Genomic DNA, 23520 nt, shown 5'->3' on the forward strand with positions numbered 1-23520 from the left:
CCTGGGTGGGGAATACCCCTTGGAGAAGGGAATGGCTACCCACTCCAGTATTCTTGCCTGGAGAATTCCATGGACAGAGGAGCCTGGTAGTCTACAGTCCACAGGGTCGCAAAGAGTCAGACACCACTGAGGGCCTAACAATACAGATATAGGCTGTTTTTTGGTGAGCATTTTTGGTTTTTAATTATTTTTTAATGGGCATTCAAGTGTCCATAACTTTCACACATTAAATTGGAAATGTCATAGCTGTATGCAATTTCAGAGTTGCTGTAGTTTCCCTCTAGGTGTTCTCTATTATGTGTAAAGAGATAAGTAAAACTAATAATTCAACTACTGCTTTGTGGGTTGCTAGTTCCTTATTGAAACTTGTGCTGAAAACCAGCGATTTAAAAGAAAATTATTTCTTCCTGTATTTCCTTCCCAAGAAGTGGTATAACATTATATTTTGGACTATTGCAGATCTTGCAATGAAAGTTAATGAATTTAAACTCTATTATTCCAAAGATATGCATTAAGTTTACTAGCAGGGCTATGAAATTGGATTTTAGAATTTCTATTAAATTGTAACACCACAGTCTCAGTGAAGCATTGATCCCAACACCATATGTCAGAGAGAAAGTCAGGAAACCACAGAATGTACTCTTATTTTCTGCTGTTACAATGATATTTCTCAAGATTTTTTTGTGAGTGTTTATGTGGTATATCCTATACATGTGAACTTTTGCTAACAGAGACATTGCTATTAGTAACACATTTCAGTCCAAAACTAGTTCCTTTTTGGTCAGTGTAAGCCAGAACATTCCTGAGGATATAATTTGTACTAAAAGAACATGGATTCAGATATGTCAGAATGCTAGACTTGGCACAGTTCAGTATTCCTTTCTTCAGCAAATATTTATTCAAAAACAGCCTTTGAGATATAGTTTGCATTGCATTGAAAAGTTATTCCCCCACAAGATGGGGATGGCACTTTGGATTCACTGTCCGTGGCACATAATCTTTTCATGGAATTAATCAGTGTCACACTCTCTTAGTGCTATCAAGAAGAATATCTTTATTTTCCTCTTTCCTGGGGACTTTTTGTGACCATGTGAGACTGAACCAACTGGAGAAGGCCATTTGTAAAACATTCCCTTTAATTTCATAATTGTTAAAAGATATGGGTTAAATACTCTGGCAAGAGATAATGGAATTTCTTTTCTTTTTTTTTCCTTTGGGGACTTTTATTTTCAAGTCTTTCATTGGATATGTAATTATCTTTTGATCTCTAGCAAACTAAAAATTATCTTCTAATTGTAAGAAGCCTTGTGAAACTAAGAGAGAAAATTTTGAAGCGATTTTCACTACCCTAGTTGAATTCGGACAAAAATATAAATATACAATGGTTAGAAATTACTTTAATAATAAATATTCATAATCTATAGGTTAAACACGATAAAATCTTCAAGTGAAATTAAATATTACAAATACATTAATGTCTCTAAAAGTAATTTATAATTTAATGCCATTCCTATCAGGATCTCAGTGTTTTGGTTTTGTTGTTTCTTTTTTATTTTCCCATGCCTTGTTTGCTGTTACTGTTGAGTTGCTAAGTCGTGTCCAACTCTTTGCAACCCCACAGACTGCACCAGCAACATTGTGGCAAAGTGATGTCTCTGCTTTTTAATTCTCTGTCGCCGTTGGTCATAACTGTCCTTCCAAGGAGCAAGCGTTTTTTAATTTCATGACTGCAGTCACTGTCCACAGTAATTTTGGAGAACAAAAAAATAAAATCTGTCACTACTTCCACTTATCCCCATATACTTGCCATGAAGTAATGAGACTGGATGCCATGATCTTAGCTTTTTGAACGTTGAGTTTCTAGCCAGCTTTTCACTCTCCTCTTTCACCTTCATCAAGAGACTCCTTAGTTCCTCTTCACTTTATGCCATTAGGGTGGTGTCCTCCACATATCTGAGGTTGTTGATTTTTCCCAGCAATCGTGATTACAGCTTGTGATTCGTCCAACTTGCACTTCAAACATATTGTAATTTGCATACAAATTAAATTAGCAAGGTAACAGTATACAGCTTTGATGTACTCCTTTCCCAATTTTGAACCATTCCATCGTTCATTGTCCAGTTCTAACTGTTGCTTCCTGACCTGCATACAAGTTTCTCAGGAGACAGGTAAGGTGGTCTGGTATTCCCATCTATTTAAGAATTTTCCACAGTTTGTTGTGATCCACACAAAGGCTTTCGCATAGTCAGTGAAGCAGATGTTTTTCTGCAACTCCCTTACTTTCTCCATGATCCAACAAATGTTGGCAATTTGATTTCTGATTGCTATGCCTTCTCTAAACCCAGCTTGTATATCTGGAAGTTATCAGTTCACGTATTACTGAAGGCTAGCTTGAAGGATTTTGAACTTAACCTTACTAGCATATCAAATGAGCATAATTTTATGGTAGTTTGAACATTCTTTGGCATTGCCCTTCTTTGGGATTGAAATGAAAACTGACCTTTTCCTGTCCTGTGGTCACTGCTGTGTTTTCCATATTTGCTGGCATATTCAGTTCAGCAATTTCACAGCATCATCTTTTAGAATTTTAAAAAGCTCAGCTGGAATTCCATCACTTCACTAGCTTTGTTCATAGCAATGCTTCCTAAGGCCCACCTGACTTCACACTCCAGGATATCTGGCTTTAGGTGTGTGACCACACCATGGTGATTATGGGGGTCATTAAGAGCTTTCTTGTATAGTTCTTCTATGTATTCTTGCCACCTATTCTTATTCTCTTCTGTTGGGTCCTTATCATTTCTGTCCTTTGTCATCCCCATCTTGGCATGAAATATTCCCTTGATAGCTCCAATTTTTTGAAGAGCTCTCTGGACTTTCACATTCCATTGTTTTCCTATATCTCTTTGCATTGTTCATTTAAGAAGGCCTTCTTATCTCTCCTTACTATTCTCTGGAACTTTCTTTTTATTTTTCCCCAATGTTTTATATGCTTACTTTTATTAACTGCAGTTTTAAATTTCATTTTATATTGGAGTTTTGTTGTTCAATCACATAGTTGTGTCTCTTTGTGACCCCATGGACTGCAGCATTCCAGACTTCCCTGTCCGCCACAATCTCCCAAAGTTTGTTCAAACTCCTGTCCTTTGAGTCGGTGATGTCATCCAATCATCTCATTTTATGTTGCCTCCTTCTCCTCCTGCTCTCAGTCTTTCCCAGAAATACGATCTTTTCCAATGAGTCAGCTGTTCACATCATGTGGCCAAAGTATTGTAGCTTCAGCATCAGTCCTTCCAGTGAATATTCAGGGCTGATTTCCTTTAGGATTTATTGGTTTGATCTCTTTGCTGCCCAAGGAATACTTAAGAGTCTTCTTGAGCAATACAATTCAAAAGCGTCAGATCTTCGGTGCTCAGCCTTCTTTATGGTCCAATCTTTTATCCATTCATGACTCCTGGAAAAACCATAGCTTTGACTATACAGACCTTTGTGGGCAAAGTGATATAACTATGCTTTTTAATATGCTGTCTAGGTTGGTCATAGTTTCTCTTCCAAGGAGCAAGCATCTTTCAATTTCGTTACTGCAGTCACTATGCACAGTGATTTTGGAGCCCCAGAAAATAAAATCTGTCACTGTTTCCACTTTTTTCCCCTGCTATTTGCCATGAAGTGATGGGACTGGATGCCTGGATCCTAGTTTTTGAATGTTGAATTTTAAGCCAACTTTTCCACTCTCCTCTTTCACTTTCATCAAACAGGCTCTTTAGTTTCTCTTCACTTTCTGTATTAGAGCAGTGTCATCTGCATATCTGAGATTTTTGATATTTCTCCTAGCCATCTTGACTCCAACTTGTGCTTCACCCAGCCTGGCATTTGCATGATATACTCTGCATATAAGTTCAATAAGCAGGATGACAGTATATAGCCTTGATGTACTCCTTTCCCAATTTGGAACCAGTCCAATGTTCCATGTCCAGATCTAACTGTTGCCTCTTGACCTGCACACAGGCTACTCAGAAGGCATGAAAGATGGTCTGGAACTCCAGTCTCTTTAAGAGTTTTTCACAGTTTATGATCCACACAGTTAAAGGCTTTAGCGTAGTCAGTGAAACAGAGGTAGATGTTCTTCCGGAATTCCCTTGCTTTTTCTATAATCCAACAGATGTTGGCAATTTGATCTCTGGTTCCTCTGCCTTCTCTAAATCCAGCTTGAATATCTGGACGTTTTCAGATCATGTACTGTTGAAACCTTGCTTGGAGAACTTTGAGCATTACTTTGCTAGCTCAGGAAATGAGTGCAATTGTGTGGTAGTTTAAACTTTCTTTGGCATTGGAGTGAAAACTGACCATTTCCAGTGCTGTGGACCACTGCTGAGCTTTGCAAATTTGCTGGCATGTTGAGTGCAGCACTTTAACAGCATCATCTTTTAGGATTTGAAATAGCTCAGCTGGAATTCCATCACCTACACTAGCTTTGTTCGTAGTGATCCTTCCTAAGGCCCACTTGACTTCACACTCTAGGATGTCTGGCTCTAGGTGAGTGATCACACCATATCATGATTATCTGGGTCATAAAGATCTTTTTTGTACAGTTCTTCTGTGTATTCTTGCCACCTCTTCTTAATATTTTCTGATTCTATTAGGTCCATACCATTTCTGTCCTTTATTGTACCCATCTTTGCGTGAAGAAACTGAGGTACAGGGAATTAAGGAATCTCCCTGGTGACACAAAGAGCTTTTTCACTCTCCTCTCTCACTTTCACCAAGAAGCTCTTTCGTTTCTCTTCGATTTCTGCCATAAGGGTGGTGTCATCTGCATATCTGAGGTTGCTGTTATACCTCCTATTAATCTCGATTTCAGCTTGTGCTTCATCCAACCCAGCATTTCGCATGGTATACTCTGCATATAAGTTAAATAAGCAGGGTGACAATATACAGCCTTGATGTACTCCTTTCCCAATTTGGAACCAGTCAGTTGAGTGTAGCCCTTTAACAGCATCATCTTTTAGGAGTTGAAATTGCTCAGCGGGAATTCCATCACATCCGCTAGCTTTGTTGGTACTGGAGTATAGTTTATTAGCAACTCCAACTATATTGGAGTACAGTTGATTAATACTGCTGTGTTAGTTTTGGGTGTACAGAAAAGTGATTCTGTTATACATATAAATACATATAAATGTATCTATCCTTCTTCAAGTTCTTTTCCCATTTAGGTTATTACAGTATATTGAGCAGAATTCCTTGTGCTATACAGTATGTCCTTACTGGTTATCTGTTTTAAATATAGAAGCATATATATGTCAATCCAAATCTCCCAACTACCCTACCCCCTAGTAAGCATAGGTTCTTTCTTTAATTCTTTGAATCTGTTTTCTAAATAAGTTCATTTGTAACATTTTTTTAGAGTCCATATATAAGTGATATATGATATTTGTCTGACTTACTTCACTTAGTTTGGTAATCCCCAAGTCCAACCATGTCACTTCAAATGACAAGATTTCATTCTTTAGTGGCTGAGTAACATTCCGTTGTATATATGTACGATATCTCCTTTATCCATTTGTCTAACGGTGAATATTTAGATTGCTTCCTTGTCTTGGCAATTGTAAACAATGCTGCAATTAACAATGGGGTACATGTATCCTTTCAAATCATGGTTTTCTCTGGATAGGCCCAGGAGTGGGATTTCTGGATTATATGGCACCTCAATGTTTGTTTTTTTTTAAGGAACCTCCATAATGTTCTCCGGGAGAAGGCAATGGCACCCCACTCCAGTACTGTTGCCCGGAAAATCCCATGGATGGAGGAGCCTGGTAGGCTGCAGTCCATGGGGTCGCACAGAGTCAGACACGACTGAAGCGACTTGGCAGCATAATGTTCTCCATTGGTACCTATACCAATTTATATTCCCACCAACAGTGTAAGAGGATTCCCTTTTCTTGCCACCCTTTCCAGCCTTTAGAGTTTGCAGACATTTTGATGAAGGCCATACTGAGTGCTGAGAGGTGATAGCTCAGTGTGGATTTGATTTGCATTTCTCCAATAATGTTGAGCATCTTTCCATGTGCCTCCTCGCCATCTGTATATCTTTTTTATAGAAATGTCTGTCACATCTTCTTCCCATTTTTTGTTTGGGTTGTTTTTTTGACATAGTTGCATGGGCTCTGTATTATTTTTTGAGATTAATATCTCTTTTCTGTTCCCTGATTTGCATATTTTTCCTATCCTGTGGGTTGTATTTTGTTTATGGTTTGATGTGCAAAAGGTTTTGAGTTAATGAGGGTCTATTTATTTTTATTTCTATTACTATAGGAAAATATATATATATATTGCCTATGTTTTCTTAGGGTTTTATAGTATCTACCCAGTTTTACATTTAGGGCTTTAATCCATTTTGAGTTCATTTTTGTGTATGGTGTTAGATAAAGTTCTAATTTCATTTTTTAACATGTAGCTATCTAGTTCTCCCAGCACCATTTATAAAGAGATTGATTATTTTTTCTCCATTGCAAACTCTTCTCTCCTTTTTTATAGTTTAACTGACCACAGATGTGGGGGGTTATTTCTCCGCTTTCTATCCTATTCCATTGATCTATATTCCTGTTTTTATGCCAATATCATACTGTTTTGATTACAGTACTTGAGTAGCATAGTCTGAAGTCAGGGAGCCTGATTCCTCCAGCTTCACTTTTCTTCCTCAGGATTGCTTTGGCTATTCAGGGTCTTTTGTGTCTCCATACAAATTTAAAATTTTTTACCTAGTATTGCAAAAATGACATTGGTAATTTCATAGGGATTGCATGGAATCTATAGATTGCCTGGCATAGTGTAGTCATTTTGACACTACTGATTCTTCCAATCCAAGAACTTGGTTTAATCTTTCCATCTGTTTCTGTCATCTTCTTCCATCAGTGTCTTACAGTTGTCTTATACAGGTCTTTTGCCTCCTTAGGCAGATTCCTTCATAGGTATTTTATTCTTTTTGTTGCAATGGTAAATGCTTCCTTAATTTATCTTTCTTTTGATTGATCACTAACTTTTGATTGTTAGTGTATAGAAATGCATCCGATTTTTGTGTGTCCTATAACGTTACTGTATTTGTTGATGAGATCTAGTAGTTTTCTGGTAGCATCTTTAGGATTCCCTGTGTACAGTGTCATGTCATCACCAAACAGTGACTTCAAAAACAAACAGTTTTACTTCTTTTTCAATTTGGATTCCTTCATTTTTTTTTCTCTGTGCCATGGCTAGGGCTTCCAGAGCTGTATATAATAAAAGTGGTGAGAGTGGACATCCTATTCTTCTTTTTGACCTTTTTGAAAAAAGGAAATGTTTTCACCTTTACCCTATTAAGTTTGAAATTTTTCATGCCCTTTTTATGCCCTTTATTATGTTCAGATATGTTTGCCCTATACCTACTTTGTAGAGAGTTTTTATCATAAATGGGTGTTGAAGAAGTTTGTCAAAAGCTTTTTTGCATCTATTGAGATGATCACATGGTTTTTATTCTTCAATTGTCAGTGTGGTGTATCACACTGATTCATTTGTATATATTGACTTGTTGCATCCCTGGGATAAATCCCACTTGATCATGGTGTATGTTCTTTTAATGTGTTGTTGGATTTGGTTTGCTAGTATTTATTGAAGATTTTTGCATCTATATTTATCAGTGATATTGACCTGTAATGTCCTTTTTTTGTGGTATCTTTGGTTTTGGTATCAGGGTGATAGTAACCTCATAGAATGCATTTGGGGAGTGTTCTTTCCTCTTCAATTTTTTTGAATAGTTTCAGAAAGCTAGCTCTTAACTCTTCTCTAAATGTTTGATAGAAACATATAATCTCCCAAAACTGAACCAGGAAGAAATAGAAAATATACACAAATACCAAAATTGAAACTGGGATTAAAAACCTCCCAACAAAAAGTTCCAAAACCAGACAGTTTCACAGGCAAATTCTAAGAATTTATCCATTTATTCCAGAATGTCCATTTTGTTGGCATACAGTTGCTTGTAGTAGTATCTTACAATCCTTTTGTTGACTAAAGAAGATGCACAACTTGAGAGATGCAAGTTTTCTTTGGGGCAACAGGAAGACTGAAGCCTGGGAGGCAGCACCTCAAATAGTTCTGAGAAACTGTTCCAAAGATGCAGTGGGGGACCATCAATATATAAGGTTTTGGTGAAGGAGGAGTGGATACCATTAAGCACTCATTTTACAAAAGGTTTTCTGCTAGTCAGTCACGAGGATCTGATGTCATTATGAAGGGATTTAGTGCTTTTCTAGATATGAGGAGATGCAAGGATTCAGTTCAGTCACTCAGTTGTGTCCAACTCTGCAACCCCATGGACTGCAGCACACCAGGCTTTCCTGTCCATCACCAACTCCCAGAGCTTGGTCAAACTCATGTCCATTGAGTCAGTGATGCCATCCAGCCATCTCATCTTCTGTCATCCCGTTCTCCTCCCTCCTTCAATCTTTCCCAGCATCAGGGTCTTTTCCAGTGAGTCGGTTCTTTGCATCAGGTGGCTGAAGTATTGGAGTTTCCATTTCAGCATCAGTCCTTCCAATGAATGTTCAGGACTGATTTCCTTTAGGATGGAGTGGTTGGATCTCCTTGCAGTCCAGGAGACTCTCAAGAGTCTTCTTCAATACCACAGTTCAAAAATAACAATGCAAGGATTGGGGTCATAAAATCTGTTCCTGAAAATATCCAACTATCCAAAGACCTGTCCCACCAGATTCCCTGGAGCACAGAGTGCCTCACTCCACCCTGAACTCCCTCAGTGGGTGTTGAAGGTCAACAGCTCAGCAGCACAGGGTTCAGTCTCCACAGAGGCAGATAGCAAATGCCCTTGTTTTCCAATCATTGGCAGTGCTCTTGGCAAGTGCCAATTTGTAGTTGACAGGGCCCCCTTGTGGTCATAAATTCAACCATATTTGGGGAGGCATTTCATGACCATCTTGTCCCATATTCCCAGAACAGTTCATTCCCAGTTCTGAAGAAGGTTTTTGCTGATAGTCCAGTAATAGCACATTGAGTGGCCTAAGTCTTAAGACTTACAGATCTCTGGACACCTGTCTTCTAGTTATGGTCCAGGAAAATATTCCCTCTCGTTGCATCTTCCCATATCTAGAGTCACACAATCATTACTTGTGTAATCATTAATAATCTAGAGTTATTACAATCATTGATCACATATCAAAGTATACATTCGATCAACTGCTTTAAGTCTAGTCATCATTATTTTTGTTGGAGGCTCAGTCGTACACTCGGTAATACAAGACAATAATCTTATAAAACAGGCAAAATACAAATTAATAACATTAGTGGAATTGTAAATATTTCAGCCATGAGCCTCCCATACCAAACCAGTTTATTTTTTTTTTAAGATCATCAAGACCAGGGAAATGGTCACTTAAGGCAGAAATCTGATTTTTCATATGGTTCATCAAATGTGTTACATTAAAGGATTCATCAGGTATGAAAACACAACGTTCAGTTTGAATTGTGGCACAGGTGCCCCCTTGAGGTGCCGAAAGGATGTCAAGGGCCATGCAGTTTCGTAGCACTGCCTTTCTCATTATGGAGACCTCAGAGTTCAATAGGCTAATAGCCTGGTTACCATATCATTTAAAGCTTGTTGAGTGATAGTTGTTAAGGCTCGCCTCGATATGGCCAATTACATCCTCCAATCTCATTGAAGGCACACACACACATTAAAAAAAAAAAAAAAAAAGCCGCTAAATGGTCATATCAGTAGAATACAAATCTTTTGACCCATTAGACTCATATCAGTGGTAGATTGGTTGAGGTTACCTCTAATTTGTTAACGCGTATAACCTTAAGTTCATGGCTACACCTTCTTATCCATCTCTGTAGATACCAAGGCCATAAATTAGTACCACAGATCCACTGAGTTCCGTACCAATCACTGTCTCTAAGGGTAATAACAGGCATGGTTCATAAAATACCCAGCCTATGTGTGTTAGTCACTCAGTCGTGCCAACTCCTTGTGACCCCATGGATTGTAGCCCACAAGGCTCCTCTGTCCATGGAGTGGGTAGCCATTTCCTTCTCCAGGGGATCTTCTCGACCCAGGGATTGAACCCAGGTCTCCTGCCTTGCAGGCAGACTCTTTACCGTCTGAACCACCCCACAAATCCTCTTTCTAAGGGTAATAATAGGCATAGTTCATAAAGTACCCAGCCTAGTTTCGTACTATTACTAGGTTGATCATTCTTTGTATGATTTAATTGTTCCCAATGTAGAGGAGCTTTTAAACTTAAATGGTGATAGCTTGGTGTCAGCCATATAGATCCATCCCATAATTATGGGAGTTTTCCTTTTACTAGACAAGAAGTTACAGTGTTTTGGTTGAGACTTAGCTTATCACTCTGATTGAGTTTGAATGACCCTAAGAGAAAACTTAAATAAATGGCCAGGGTCAGAGCAGGTATTATTAATTGGCCTGGTGAGAGGATCTCATCTAGTAATATGAATAGACAGAAAAGGACTGAACACTCTTCTAAAATAAGTTTCCTAGTGGGTATCCAATCAGAACCCTGGAGGGGAGAAATCTATCAAGGCAACCCAGAAATACTAGACACAAGTAACTGGCCACAACCCAACAATTGGACTGAGTTGTAAACTAGCATAGAATCATGTCCATGATAGAAAACGTTTGATGGATATGCAAAGATCCAAGAAATTAAAAAAAAACAACAACATTATAAATGATCATACAAATCAGGTCTAGCATCTTGGGCAAGCTGTCTACCTCTGATGTCATTTTGTTCTCATCCCAGTATAGTGCAGTTTCCTCTGAGCATTGTTTTAAGGTGAGTTTGAGGTCAGCAGGCCTCTCTGTAGACCAGTCCAGTGTAGGGGCCTTTGGAAGTAGGAGTTAATCCAAGAGTCAGTTTCCCTTCAGTTTCACTGTGCATGAGACAGTTAAGAGAGTACCTGATAAAAAGGTTTTTCCATCCACGTTGGAGATTGTTTCTTAAATTATGTCTTTTTCCAGTCTTGGTTGTAGTTCATGAGGCATCTGCTCATCATCCAGATAGATTACTGGGCTAAGCTTCAGAAATAAACTTAGAATGTTCTTTAATAATTCAATTAAATTTTACATTAAAATACCCTAACAGAAAATAAGTATTCAAGAAATGAGTCTTAGACCTCCATTAACAAACGGGGATTTAACATTCATTGAAATATCTTTTTCTCCCTAAAATTATTTTCATTTTTACCAAATAGGCCTGTTTGTGAAATCAGTTTGGTCTCAATTGATCATAGACTTTTTGCTGAAACTTTCATAGAGTCTCACACTGAACTTTTAAAATAAAACCTTTCAGGGCTAGGAAAGTCACACCAAAGGCTTATCACAGATTTTGCCTAACAGTGAAGTCCTCCCTTTCTCAAGGTCTCCAAAATTCCTTGACATTTCTGTACCTGTTTGTGAGATAACCTCCCTAACTGATCTGATAAAGTTATTGGAAACTCTTGGTTTACAATCTCTGGACGGGCCAGATAGAAAAAAATAAATGTTTCAAATTGTTTATAAAGTATAGTTTTTTGAAAGAAAGTGAAAGTGAAAGTGAGGTCGCTCAGTCGTGTCCGACTCTTTGCAACCCCATGGACTGTAGCCTACCAGGCTCCTCTGTCCATGGGATTTTCCAAGCAATAGTACTGGAGTGGATTGCCATTTCCTTCTCCAGGGGGATCTTCCCGACCCAGGGATCAAACCCAGGTCTCCCACATTGTAGACAGACACTTTACTGTCTGAGCCACCGGGAAGTTTTTTGAAAGTACTGCCATAATAGTCTGAGGGGAAGGTTTTTCTTTCACCTGGAAAACATAGACTCCAACCAGTAATTTTTATGATAGAAACCATAAAAGTTATAAACATATTTGCCAGTTCATTCAGTCCTTTTGTTAACCTCTGTGAAGTTCTCAGTTTTCCATTAGAATCCTTTCATTTCTTACCCAGTTCATAAACTTGTATTTATCTAAAAGTCCTTTCTAGAAGCTTCTTGAAGATACTATGATACTAACTAGAATTATGACTGATAAAATTCCAATATGTCTGGGTAAAATGTTAAGAACTCTATGATATTAACTAGATACTAACTAGATACTAACTAGATGCTATGATACTAACTAGATATGATACTAACTAGAATTATGACTGACAACATTTTACCCAGACGTATCGGATACTATGATATGCTATGATACTAACTAGAATTATGACTGATAACATTTTACCCAGATATATCGGAATTTTAAGAACTCCATATAGTTTCTAGGATATCTATATTAGTAACATTTACCATACAATATAAGCCAAGATTTATTACTCACTTGACAGTGTGTGTTGTGTGCTTAGTCACTCAGTCATGTCCGAATCTTTGCAACCCCATGAACTGTATGTAGCCTGCCAAGCTCCTCTGTCCACGGGGATTCTCCAGGCAAGAATACAGGAGTGGGTAACCTTTCCCTTCTCCAGGGCATCTTCCCAACCCAGGGATTGAACCCAGGTCAACTGCATTGTAGGCAGATTCTTTAAGGACTGACTTGACAATACTTCCCATGTAATTCTGCATACAAAATGAACCTAATTAGTGTCATATCTCTTCAAGGATGTTTCAGGGGCCCTCTGAAGCATCCCAAAGGTAGCTAGAAGTCAAAAGTGCTATATTAGAATGATTTAGGAAGTTTTGTCAACAAATGTCAAAAAGGTTTAGAACACTCAGATAGGATTAAAGGTCATTGTGAAACAATAGCTATTCACTTAGTCAAAGTAACAATAAAGGATTTCAGAGGCAATATAGAACTGATCATCTATTATCAGAGGCAGTTCAACATCTGAAGAAAGCATGTGCCCTTAACAGAGAGAAAAACCAAATTCAAGTTTTTGTACCAGCTTGCATTTAAATTCATTTAAAGGTAAACTTAATTAAATTTATTTTAAACTTAGTCTTAGTAGTAGTAGTGAAAGTCACTCAGTCGTGTCCGACTCTTGCGACTCCATGGACTGTAACCTGCCAGGCTCCTCTGTCAGTGGGATTCTCCAGGCAAGAATACTGGAGTGGGTTGCTATTTCCTTCTCCAGGGGATCTTCCTGACCCAGGAATCGAACCCAGGTCTCCTGAATTGCAGGCAGGTTCTTTACTGACTGAGGTGTGCTGCTAACCATGCACAAAACTCTTTTCTCAGGGTCCACTTTCCACAAACCTTATCACTTTCTGTATCGGTTACTCTGTTCTCCCATTCTGAAACAGCCACCTGTAAATCAGACCTACTTCCTTTTCCCTCAAAAAATGCAATTCCATTCCTCATACCTTCTTTACTGAAAACTACACATCCTACTTTCCTTAAGCAAACAAGAACTGACCCTTATATTAGCATTCTATAGATTGGTAAGCATAAATACCAGTGACAATTTCTAAAAACATTTGATTTCTTACAGAGAACATCTTAGGATGACACAAAACATTATTCATTAAGAGTCCCAAATCTCCTTAGTTTCTCTGTAAAAGAAAATTAATGTTCAGTAATAAATATTTCAAAATCTTATTTTATTTGGAAATGATCTATCTATTCAATAGACTTCCAACACTTAGTTTAGCACAACCCTTACAAATTCAAGTTACCTTAATCTGGAGAAACTATTTTAGACAGACATTACTAAAGTGTAATTATTCTTAATACAGTTTGTCTAAAAGCTCATATATCATTTACATTATTTTCTGAAGTTTCCTCACTCAAGGTACTTTTCCTTGCTGACAAACAACTTGTAACAGATATAATAATATTTAACGTATTAAACCTAGGCACAATGAAAATATGCTTCATGTTAATGACTCTTAGAAATGTCTATATTAGGTCAACAAACAAACAATAATACCAGGTATTTAATACTGAATATTTCCCAATTCACATGAACCTGAAATTCATTTAGGTTTAATTTCTCTTATATTTAGAATTGTTTGATTTGTAAGTGCTTACTTTTCTTTAGGCCAATTAGAGCTTATTTACAAACCAATCTCAGCAATCTTATCCAAAAACAAAGACACACACTGAGACCATAAGCAGACATATGTCCAAATAGACACAAAAGAGATCTCAGCTTTGTTTTCCAAACTTAGTTATAAATCAGATATCACAATACAAAACTCACTACTTGTTAACAACAGTTGGAATAAGAAGATTTTTTAAAGGCTTTGATCCCTTTTCTCTTTTGGTTTCAAGAATTAGAGATTGTTTAGATAAGATAAGGGCTTCCCTGGTGGCTCAGATGGTAAAGAATCTGCCTGCAATGTGGGATCCCTGGTCCAGAAGATCCTCTGGAGGAGGAAATGGCAACCCACTCCAGTATTCTTGCCTGGAGAATTCTATGGACAGAGGAGCCTGGCAGGCAAAGAGTCGGACACCACTGAACAACTAACATGACTGCACTAGATAAATGATCCAGAGACCTCTGGTCTCAATGCATAAGAAGAGTTCATTCCTTAGGGCAAGAATTCTTAAAGAGATTTTTTTTTTTTCTTCAAACTTTCTCTGAAGTCTTCAATACACTGTCAAAAATCATATTTTTCCATGGTCATAGTTTTATAGCCAAGATTCAGATAGATAGTGCTCAAATTGACCCTGATAACAAGGGCCAATAACAAGATTAGCCTCAGCTGGGAGTCCCTATGGGGAAGTAGGGGGTCTTAATTTGATCAGACCCAGGCTGTTGATTATAGGAGAAAGTCCTGGACATAAGGGAACTTCAATCCATTTTCCTATCCTGTGTCAATAAAGATCTAATATTTTTAGGCCATTTTCCTTGTCTTTGGATCGTAGCTGTAGGTTGACAAGTCATTTAAAACATTTTTTCCAAGGGGTACCCAGGTGGAGTGTAGAACCTTAGAAGAAGGTCTTCCCATATTAGCTTGAGCAGTTTGTACCAGATGTCTGTGTGTTCAAACCAAACCACCAAAACCAAACCAGCACCTTACCAGCTGGGAGTCACACTCTAAATAAAGCAGAAGGCAAAGTGATGCCCAGAAATCAAGTGGCATAAATGTCAAATGTGACTTCCCAGTCGCACTAGACCTGCAACTTGGCAGAGTCAGTGCTTGCTAAGTCACTTCAGTCGTGTCCGACTCTGTGTGACCCCATAGACAGCAGCCCGCCAGGCTGCCCCGTCCCTGGGATTCTCCAGGCAAGAACACTGGAGTGGGTTGCCATTTCCTTCTCCAATGCAGGAAAGTGATAAGTGAAGTTGCTCAGTCGTGTCCAACTCTTAGCGACCCCATGGACTGCAGCCTACCAGGCTCCTCCGCCCATGGGATTTTCCAGGCAAGAGTACTGGAGTGGGGTGCCATTACCTTCTCCGGCATCAGTGCTAGCAGCCATTTTTTAGCTCTGATATAACTTCAAGCAATTTCTTGTTTGTTTCCTACAAAGAAGTTACTGTATTGTTTCCTCTTTTAGAAACTTCTAGATAACCAATAAAAGCAAGCATGGCTGGCCTTTTCTAATCATGCATGAAAAATATCAATTTTGGAATATCAAAAGAGCCCCATTTTGGCCATTTTAGGTTGAGATCTCTTTTAGTATAATTTCTCCAACTAAGTAGGTACTTGCAAGTATGAGTTCTGCACGTACTGTACATGAATCTGGCTGGAGTGTAAGTCAGAGGTGGGCTTTCTGATGCCCCTGTTTTCTGTTTTTGAGACATTTTGTTTCCCATATTAAGTTGAGTTTGTCAGGGATAAAAATCACTAGGGAAATTGTGTAGTGGGCCTGTGTGCTGCTTGTGAGCTTAACTCCTTCAGGAGTCACCCCAGAGTCATTTCAGCCCGTCTTACGTGGCTCAGATTCTGCCTCTGGCAATCTAAGACCACCATGGCTTCTCAGGTCGCTGACTGGCCAGTTTTTATCTGCGACCCTGGGGTGAGCAAGTATTTTAATTAATGAGTGGATTTCCCTGTGGGACCACTGCATGGGAGGAGGACTAGGCAGCCAGCACTCCGGTAAATTTCTGTCACCTGAGAACACCGAAACCTGCCGGGAGGAGTATTATCACTTTTCTTCAGAGCAAAGCTCTCATATATTCTCCTCGCTTTTATCCTGACAAATTCTATAAAGGCAGTTGATTTGAGGAAAAGTGTCAGATCTGCCTCTTACCGAACCACTCAACAAAACCACTCAGTCCCATACAACGGAGCAACCTCGGCATCGTTCAGCCAAGACCCAGGTACTCCTTGATCTTTTTCAATCCAGCCCCCACCGCCAGTACCTTTCCACCGGGTGGGTAATTCCCCTGGCATCTTTCAGCGGGAGCCCCACCCAGTACCTTTCCACTGGGTGGAAATTTCTCGTGGTCTTCCAACCGAGCCCAACTCAGTGTCTAGCTCTTGGGTGGCTATGCCCTGAATGTTTCACCCACCCCCAGTATCTTTCCAACTGGGAGGGGGCAGGTTACCTGCTCCACCACCAAATAAAACTCAGAATCTCAACCAATACAGGAGATTCAAGAACCAGAAGAGACTTACCCAAGTTCATCTGCATTCCCTGAGGAGGTAGATGGGCTCAGGGTGCAGCAGCTGGTACCAAAGTTCCAGTTCTTCACGGGGTTCAGACGAAGGAAGGAATTCCACTCTGGGTCACTTTAGCGGTTGTCATACTGTCGACTAAAAATATGACAACTTGAGAGTTACGAGTTAAGTTTTTTGGGGGGCAAAATGAGGACTGCAGCCTGGGAAGCAGCACCTCAGAGATTTCTGAGAGACTGCTCCAAAGACACAGTGAGGGAAGGTCATCGTTAAGGTTTTGGTGAAGGGGGCGTTCAGTACCATTAAGCACTCATTTTACAAAAGGTTTTCTGCTAGTCGGGAGGATCTGATGTCATCATGAAGGGACTTCATGCTTTTCTAGATATGAGGAGGTACCAGGATTGGGGTCATAAAATCTGTTCCTGAAAATATCCAACAATCCAAAGACCTGTGCCACCAGATTCCCTGGAGCGCAGAGTGCCTCTCTCCACCCTGAACTCCCTCAGCGGGTGTTGAAGGTCAACAGCTCAGCAGCACAGGGTTCAGTCTCTGCAGAGGCCGATGGCAAATGCCCTTGCTGTTCAGTCGTTGGCGATGCTCTTGGCCAGTGCCAATTTGCAGTTGACATTTTGTATTACTGTGGTGTCCATTGTAACTTTTCCTTTTCAATTTCCAAGTGCTCACAGCACAAGTAAGCACATGGGAAAACCTCAGTTATTCACGCCACGTACCACTACTCCATGCTCTACCAACCAGCTGCTAATTTTGTTTTCTTTCTTTCTGAAGCAAGCACATCTCAAAGTTTACTATTATAAAAGCCTTCTGGGAGAAAAATAGACATACAAAGTTCAAAAATCTTTGAAACAAAAGAAAGAAGAACAAAGTCATGCAATGCCCTGTATCAGGACACTATAGGTCACAGTGATCTCAAGAGTATTGTATGGATCTAGGAATTAATACAGAAGGCAAAAAAAAAAAATATTTTAAAAATAGCATTGATTGGAGTTATCTCTTGATACTGGGTTGATTTTGTTCTCTAGGGGAGAAATGAACAAATGACACTGATAGAGACCATTATGTGCACCAGATATCCACGTGCTCCTCTCCATTTCCCAACATCCTTTGCAATTTGGCTGAGGTCATATAATTAGTTAAGGTCAATGCAATGTATCCAGAAATGATTTAAGCTGCTTCCATACCTTGGGTTTTTTTAAAAACACCCTGTATAATCTCACAGCTCTTTCCTGTTGCCCATTGTGAATGTGAATGCTGCATTTTTCAGATGCTAGCTAAAATGTGCAACAACCTGGATCTCTGAATCACTCTTTAGAAGAGACCACCTTCAGCAAGCTGCCTGACCAACAGCCTGTGCCAGAAGCAAAAAATAAATATCTGTTGCATTAAAAAAAAAAAAAAAAGATCTTTTTAAAACACATAAAAATGATAAATCTATGTATTCCTGCTTCAGAAAACCAATCTTCAACTTATTGAACTCTTTAAATATTCCTTGCCTGTGTTGCATGCAGGTTGCTTCAGTCATGTCTGACTCTTTTCAACCCTATGGACTGTAGCCCTCTAGGTTCCTTTGCAACTGTACGGACTGTAACCTTCTAGGTTCCTCTGTCCATGGAATTCTGCAGGCAAGAATACTGGAGTGGGTTGCTGTGCCCTCCTCCAGGGGATCTTCCCCACCCAGGGACCAAACCTGTGTCTCTGACTTCTGCACTGGCAGGCGGGTTCTTTACCACTAGCATCACCTGGGAAGCTCATGCATTGCCCATTCAGTTTTAAAATGATCATTAAGAAAGCAGCAGCAGTGTGTTTTAAAAAACATGGTTATCAGACCTCACATGTGGCGGGGGGAAATCCAAACAAGAAAATAATAAAAATAACTCCCAAGAAAAGGAAGGCCAAATGATTAATAGTCTGTTCTTCTTTACTAGGTTTTCCAGGGCAATTTTGACAATGATACTCACAGAAAAAACGTCATTGATCCTCCCATCTATGCACGGCACATAAGGATCCTTCCTTGGTCCTGGTACGGGAGGATCACACTGAGATCGGAGCTGTTGGGCTGCACAGAGGAAGAGTGAAGACACGTCACAGGCCTCCTCTCTATTTTCCTGAAGTATCTCCATGGAATGAACTCTGCAAAATCTATAGGAAACTGAACAGGATTTTTCATGAAAAGTGCTCAAATTATGGTAGGCCACTAACTGTCTTCTTAAGGAGGTCTAAGCCTGCCTTTTCAATGGTTTAATTTGATTTTTATCATTTAAATTCCTTAAGCAACATCACATTAACTGTGAATTCGTTTTTTCATTGTTTTCTTATTTATACTGGTTGAAATGCATTAGGCAAAGAAAGTAGCACTCTTGATAGCAAGGGTAAAACAATCTTATAGTTACCAAATAAAAGCAAGAGTTGTCGGAGCTTTCATGGTCAATACTGAACTTATAAAAAGAATACTGCAATGTTAGCAATAAGTTTTGTCCTTCTGTAATGAGTCTATATTATCCTAAGTATTTCCCGGTGCCTACCAAACACTGTCAGTGTTTGTAATCGAATTTTGAAGATGAATCTGTAACATGCAGTACTAATTGATATTATAATTTTCATTTGACTTTTATTTCTAATCAGAGATTATATGATCTTACTTTCTGTGCTATTCTATATTCTATATATTATATACTGCCTGAATAAGTTCATATTTTTCCCAGTTGATTTTTGTCCTATTTTTTGCCTAAAAAAGTATGCTTGTGTGTATATATATATATGTGCCCATATACACACACACACGTATACTTGTGAAACAGGATTGAGTATCAGTAGATTGAGCATATTTAATATCAGTAGATTAAATCTGCAATTCTTTTGTTTTTGAAGGAAGCTATAACTATGTAATCTTCAAATACTTCCTTAATTAAAGACCCCAGTACTATCATCTTGCAAAACAAACAGCAAAATCCCACTATGTTTCTTTAAAGCAAAATTTAAATCTTTGTTTTGATGGTATTTACGAATAGTCTTATCTTCACTTTAAAATAATAGAATAATTATTTGTCTATTTTAAAAAAATTTTAGCAAATATTGACATAGTACTGCATAACTTGGCCAAGCATACTCGTCATTTCTTTGTTCATTTCTGCATTTCCTGTGAAACTAGAATTTTATTGAGGTTTGAAACTGGTGATGGTTTCTCAGGAAAGCACAATGTGTAGATATTTGTGAGGAGAAAAGTACTTACTAATGGCAAAGTAGTCAACCATTTTCAAGGTAAAAATTGATTTCTATTTATTTTGCTTCAAAGGTCCTGAAAAAATAAGCAATTATCATAACGATTTGTTATTGATAATGGAGGTTTCATTGACATTCTCACAAATTAAAGTTCTCACTGCCTCCATGAAAGTCCTCAACATCTAATTTATAAGCTTTACCAGTGTTTGTTTTATTAAGGCTTAGACATGGAATTATTGGAGTTTTAAATTAAGGGTTCTGGAAAAGAAAGTATGGTATGTGTACAAAGCTTTGAGGTCCTGTGCAACACTAAGTTGTTTTTTTTTTTTTTTCGTTATTATTTGTGCTGCATTACAAAACCCACTAGACTGTTACTGTCTTGTCTGTCTATGTGTTAACAGCAATTTCTTGATGATGTATATATAGAGTGGTCTTCAATCATAGTGATGATTTATAAAGAGAAAGTCAATCATAATGGCATTTTTAATAAAAGCAAAATTAGGACTGGCTGGCCACATATTTGTCCTATGCCTACATGCTTTCTACTTCAGACTCTTATTGTAAAATTGTTAATTTGAAGCATCTGAAATGGTGATCAGTTTTTAGCATATTAAAGAAAAAGCGCTGCCATGTCATCAATAACATCTTCTTAGGATAGCTTTAAATTAGGAATGTAACTATATTTAGTTTACTAAATTGTAAGATCATATCACAAATAAATACTTTGGGTCAAAGGTATATACACATTTACTCTGTAGCCAATGGCCCTTATGTCTTTAAAGATTTACTGTCCCGCCGAACTCTCCCTTGTAGGTTATGCACAATTCTTGATTCTCTACAGAGTGTATTTTTAAAGTTATGAGTAATTTTTTGCAATGATTTACTTTCTCAGAATTATTCATTGCTTCTTATGATGTTTTATTTTATTGGTAGTTTTTTCCAAAAAAAATATTTTCAAAGAGTTTGCTAAAAGGTTGCTACCTTTTATTAGAAATACATAGAAATGGCTTTTGTGCATTTTCTCTCTTCTGTATATGCTTTTCACCAACATGGAATATCTCTTTAACCCACAATGCCCCAGATTAATGACAATAAAGAGATTCCCTGTAGAAATGTATTGTGAGGTAGTATATAGCTTTTGTGTAATTTCTATCAATGACATTAAAGTGAAGCAGATTTATTCTGTTTAAATTCACAGTAAAACAAGTAAAACCTCATAAGCACAAGGCACAGAAGATCACCTAGCCTTCACCATAAGTAACTCTAACATGCTAATTTTATAATCTATTAAATTATAATTTTAAACATTTCCAGTATATCTGTCTTATTAAAAGCATTTATCATAATCACTAATTCTAGTTTTAGGGTTGACTTTCTCTTTCTGAATGGCTTCATAAAGGTTTATGTGAATTTTGAAGACTTAAGGTACTAATGATTGTATCTTTACTAATCAACAAAATATGAAATATAATATTCATTGCTGGCATCCGATGTGTCAGTAAGTACAGAAATAAGTAAGATACACATAACCTTTGCAAACTTTCAAGCTGTGTAATATTCCAATGTTGGGTTTTTTCTTTGTAATATATACTTAAATCATGTAGGATGTTGTAAAATTAGTATGACCTTGTCTAGTCTTCAAAGTTAAAATAAACTTTTGAAAATCTGGGATACTATTGAAGCAGTTGTAATCAAACACATTTGTAAGAACACACAAATTGTCTGAATGTGAATATGCACTACTCTTAACTACATGCTGGTTTACTTTCTCTTTGTACAGGAAAATTAAAGAAGTACAGAAAAAGGAAATCAAAATAGCCTTCAAATGTACATTGATATCTGCCAAATTGGCCTTTCCAAAATTATTAAAATTTGTGCATTTCTCCTGCTTTTAGCTGTGGAAATTTTATTGGAATACTAATAACCCAAAGTCATTTTTTTTTGCCTCATGCATAACTAAAGTCTTGTGCTCCAGGATTGATCTGTCCACTGGTAAGCAGATGCTATTGCTGGTATTTCTATTGGTTTTAAGTACATGATTCTCAGGCATATAATGAAGAGATCTAGTCAATAGAAAGCTATCATACAAATGCTATTAATATATCTATCTGTGTAACTCTAGCTTCCGCTTAAAGAAAATCATAACACTTGGATTCTTCATAAACCCCGTTTCACCTTCTCTGAAAGTCACTGGTAAATAGTCTGAGAACTTCCTACTTTTTAGATATTTTAAGATTCAAAAAATTTAGGGGGAAAAAAACTTGAGATATTAAACATTGACTCCTTAGTCTCAACTTTAATGAATGAACTATCAGCTTCAATGAATCTGATAGTTACATACTAGCTTATTATATATGTTTATGTATCCATACATGTTCCTATTTAACTGCATTTTAATATGAATGGTTCAGTGGGGTTCCATTGCTTGCCTGATTTTCACAAACCCAATGTGTTCAAATATAAGCAATTATACATATTTTTCAATAAGGCCAATAAAAATTACGACAACATCTATAGAGGGTAAAATTCAACATCTATACCTTATAACGGAGAATGCAATGGCACCCCACTCCAGTACTCTTTCTTGGAAAATCCCATGGACGGAGGAGCCTGTTAGGCTGCAGTCCATGGGGCTGCTAAGAGTCAGACACGACTGAGCGACTTCACTTTCACTTTTCACTTTCATGCATTGGAGAAGGAAATGGCAGCCCACTCCAGTGTTCTTGTCTGGAGAATCCCAGGGACAGGGGAGCCTGGTGGGCTGCCGTCTATGGGGTCGCACAGAGTCAGACACGACTGAAGTGACTTAGCGTAGCATAGCATATCTTATAAAATTCTGTGATAGCAGAATGATTATTCAACAGAAAATTTTCTACTATGAGACTTCTGAAATTACTGGTTCAAGAACATTTTCAGGGCAGAAAGTCTGATCATACTGAAGTTTGACTTGAAAAATCTACTAAGAATAGCTTCATGAATGGAAAATATTCCCTCTGTATAACATAAAATTTTAAAACAACCAACACTTCAGCTTTGAGTACATGATTTTAATATTTTGGTAAAGAAACATTAATTTTTACTGTTAGAAATGCCATACTCTCTCTCTTCCCAAATGCTAGTTTGAAATAATATTAACAATAGAGGTAGTATATTATTTATGAAAAATATTGTCACAAAGGTTCCTTTGAGATGCAAAAGAATCCAGTGGAGGATTAAACCACTTTGCTAGCTGAGAAATATCTGACCTTGAAAGAGAATGCATTGTCATTTGTCTTTACAAAGAAAGAATACCAAGTGTAGGTAGCAATTTTTCCATTGGTTTTGAAAAGGAGCTTGGATTCCTTGACTCTACCGCCACCGTAAGAGGCTATAATTCACATTGGATGTTTCAACACTTCCACCAAATAAAGTATTTTCCACAGTAGGCAAGGAGCACTTACTCAGAGTTATTTCTGTTAGGTGAATTTGGTAGCAGAAATGGGAAAACATTTTTGGAAAACACTCCTCAGTTAGTTGTTTTTGCATATCTTGGCAGGAGTTGATTGAGCCATTTGAAAACACTAATGCTGTGGAAATATGGCATAGAGTGTCAGCAAATGGTCACCACATGACATGATTAAGCATTGCGTATGGTGATTGACTCTAATTTAATTTAATTTTACCGTCCTCAAGGGTATGAACCACACTCTTCCATATTTTCCATATTTATGTAAAATCCCCATAGAACCATACATAT

General features: G+C 37.9%; 1 protein-coding gene across 2 annotated transcripts in view; it reads left to right on the plus strand.

The window, feature by feature from the left end:
- The window catches only part of EDIL3 (EGF like repeats and discoidin domains 3), a 482936-nt gene extending 461258 nt beyond the window's left edge, over window positions 1-21678 (plus strand). For both annotated transcript variants that reach the window (XM_027545670.1, XM_027545671.1), the window contains one exon: window positions 18491-21678. In XM_027545670.1, the coding sequence (XP_027401471.1) occupies window positions 18491-18640 (150 nt within the window). In that variant the 3' untranslated portion in view covers window positions 18641-21678. The remainder of the gene's footprint in view (window positions 1-18490) is intronic.
- Window positions 21679-23520: the final 1842 nt, after the last annotated feature.

The sequence above is a fragment of the Bos indicus x Bos taurus genome, chromosome 7 (assembly GCF_003369695.1).
Source record: "Bos indicus x Bos taurus breed Angus x Brahman F1 hybrid chromosome 7, Bos_hybrid_MaternalHap_v2.0, whole genome shotgun sequence".
In the NCBI taxonomy this organism is placed as follows: Eukaryota; Metazoa; Chordata; class Mammalia; order Artiodactyla; family Bovidae; genus Bos; species Bos indicus x Bos taurus.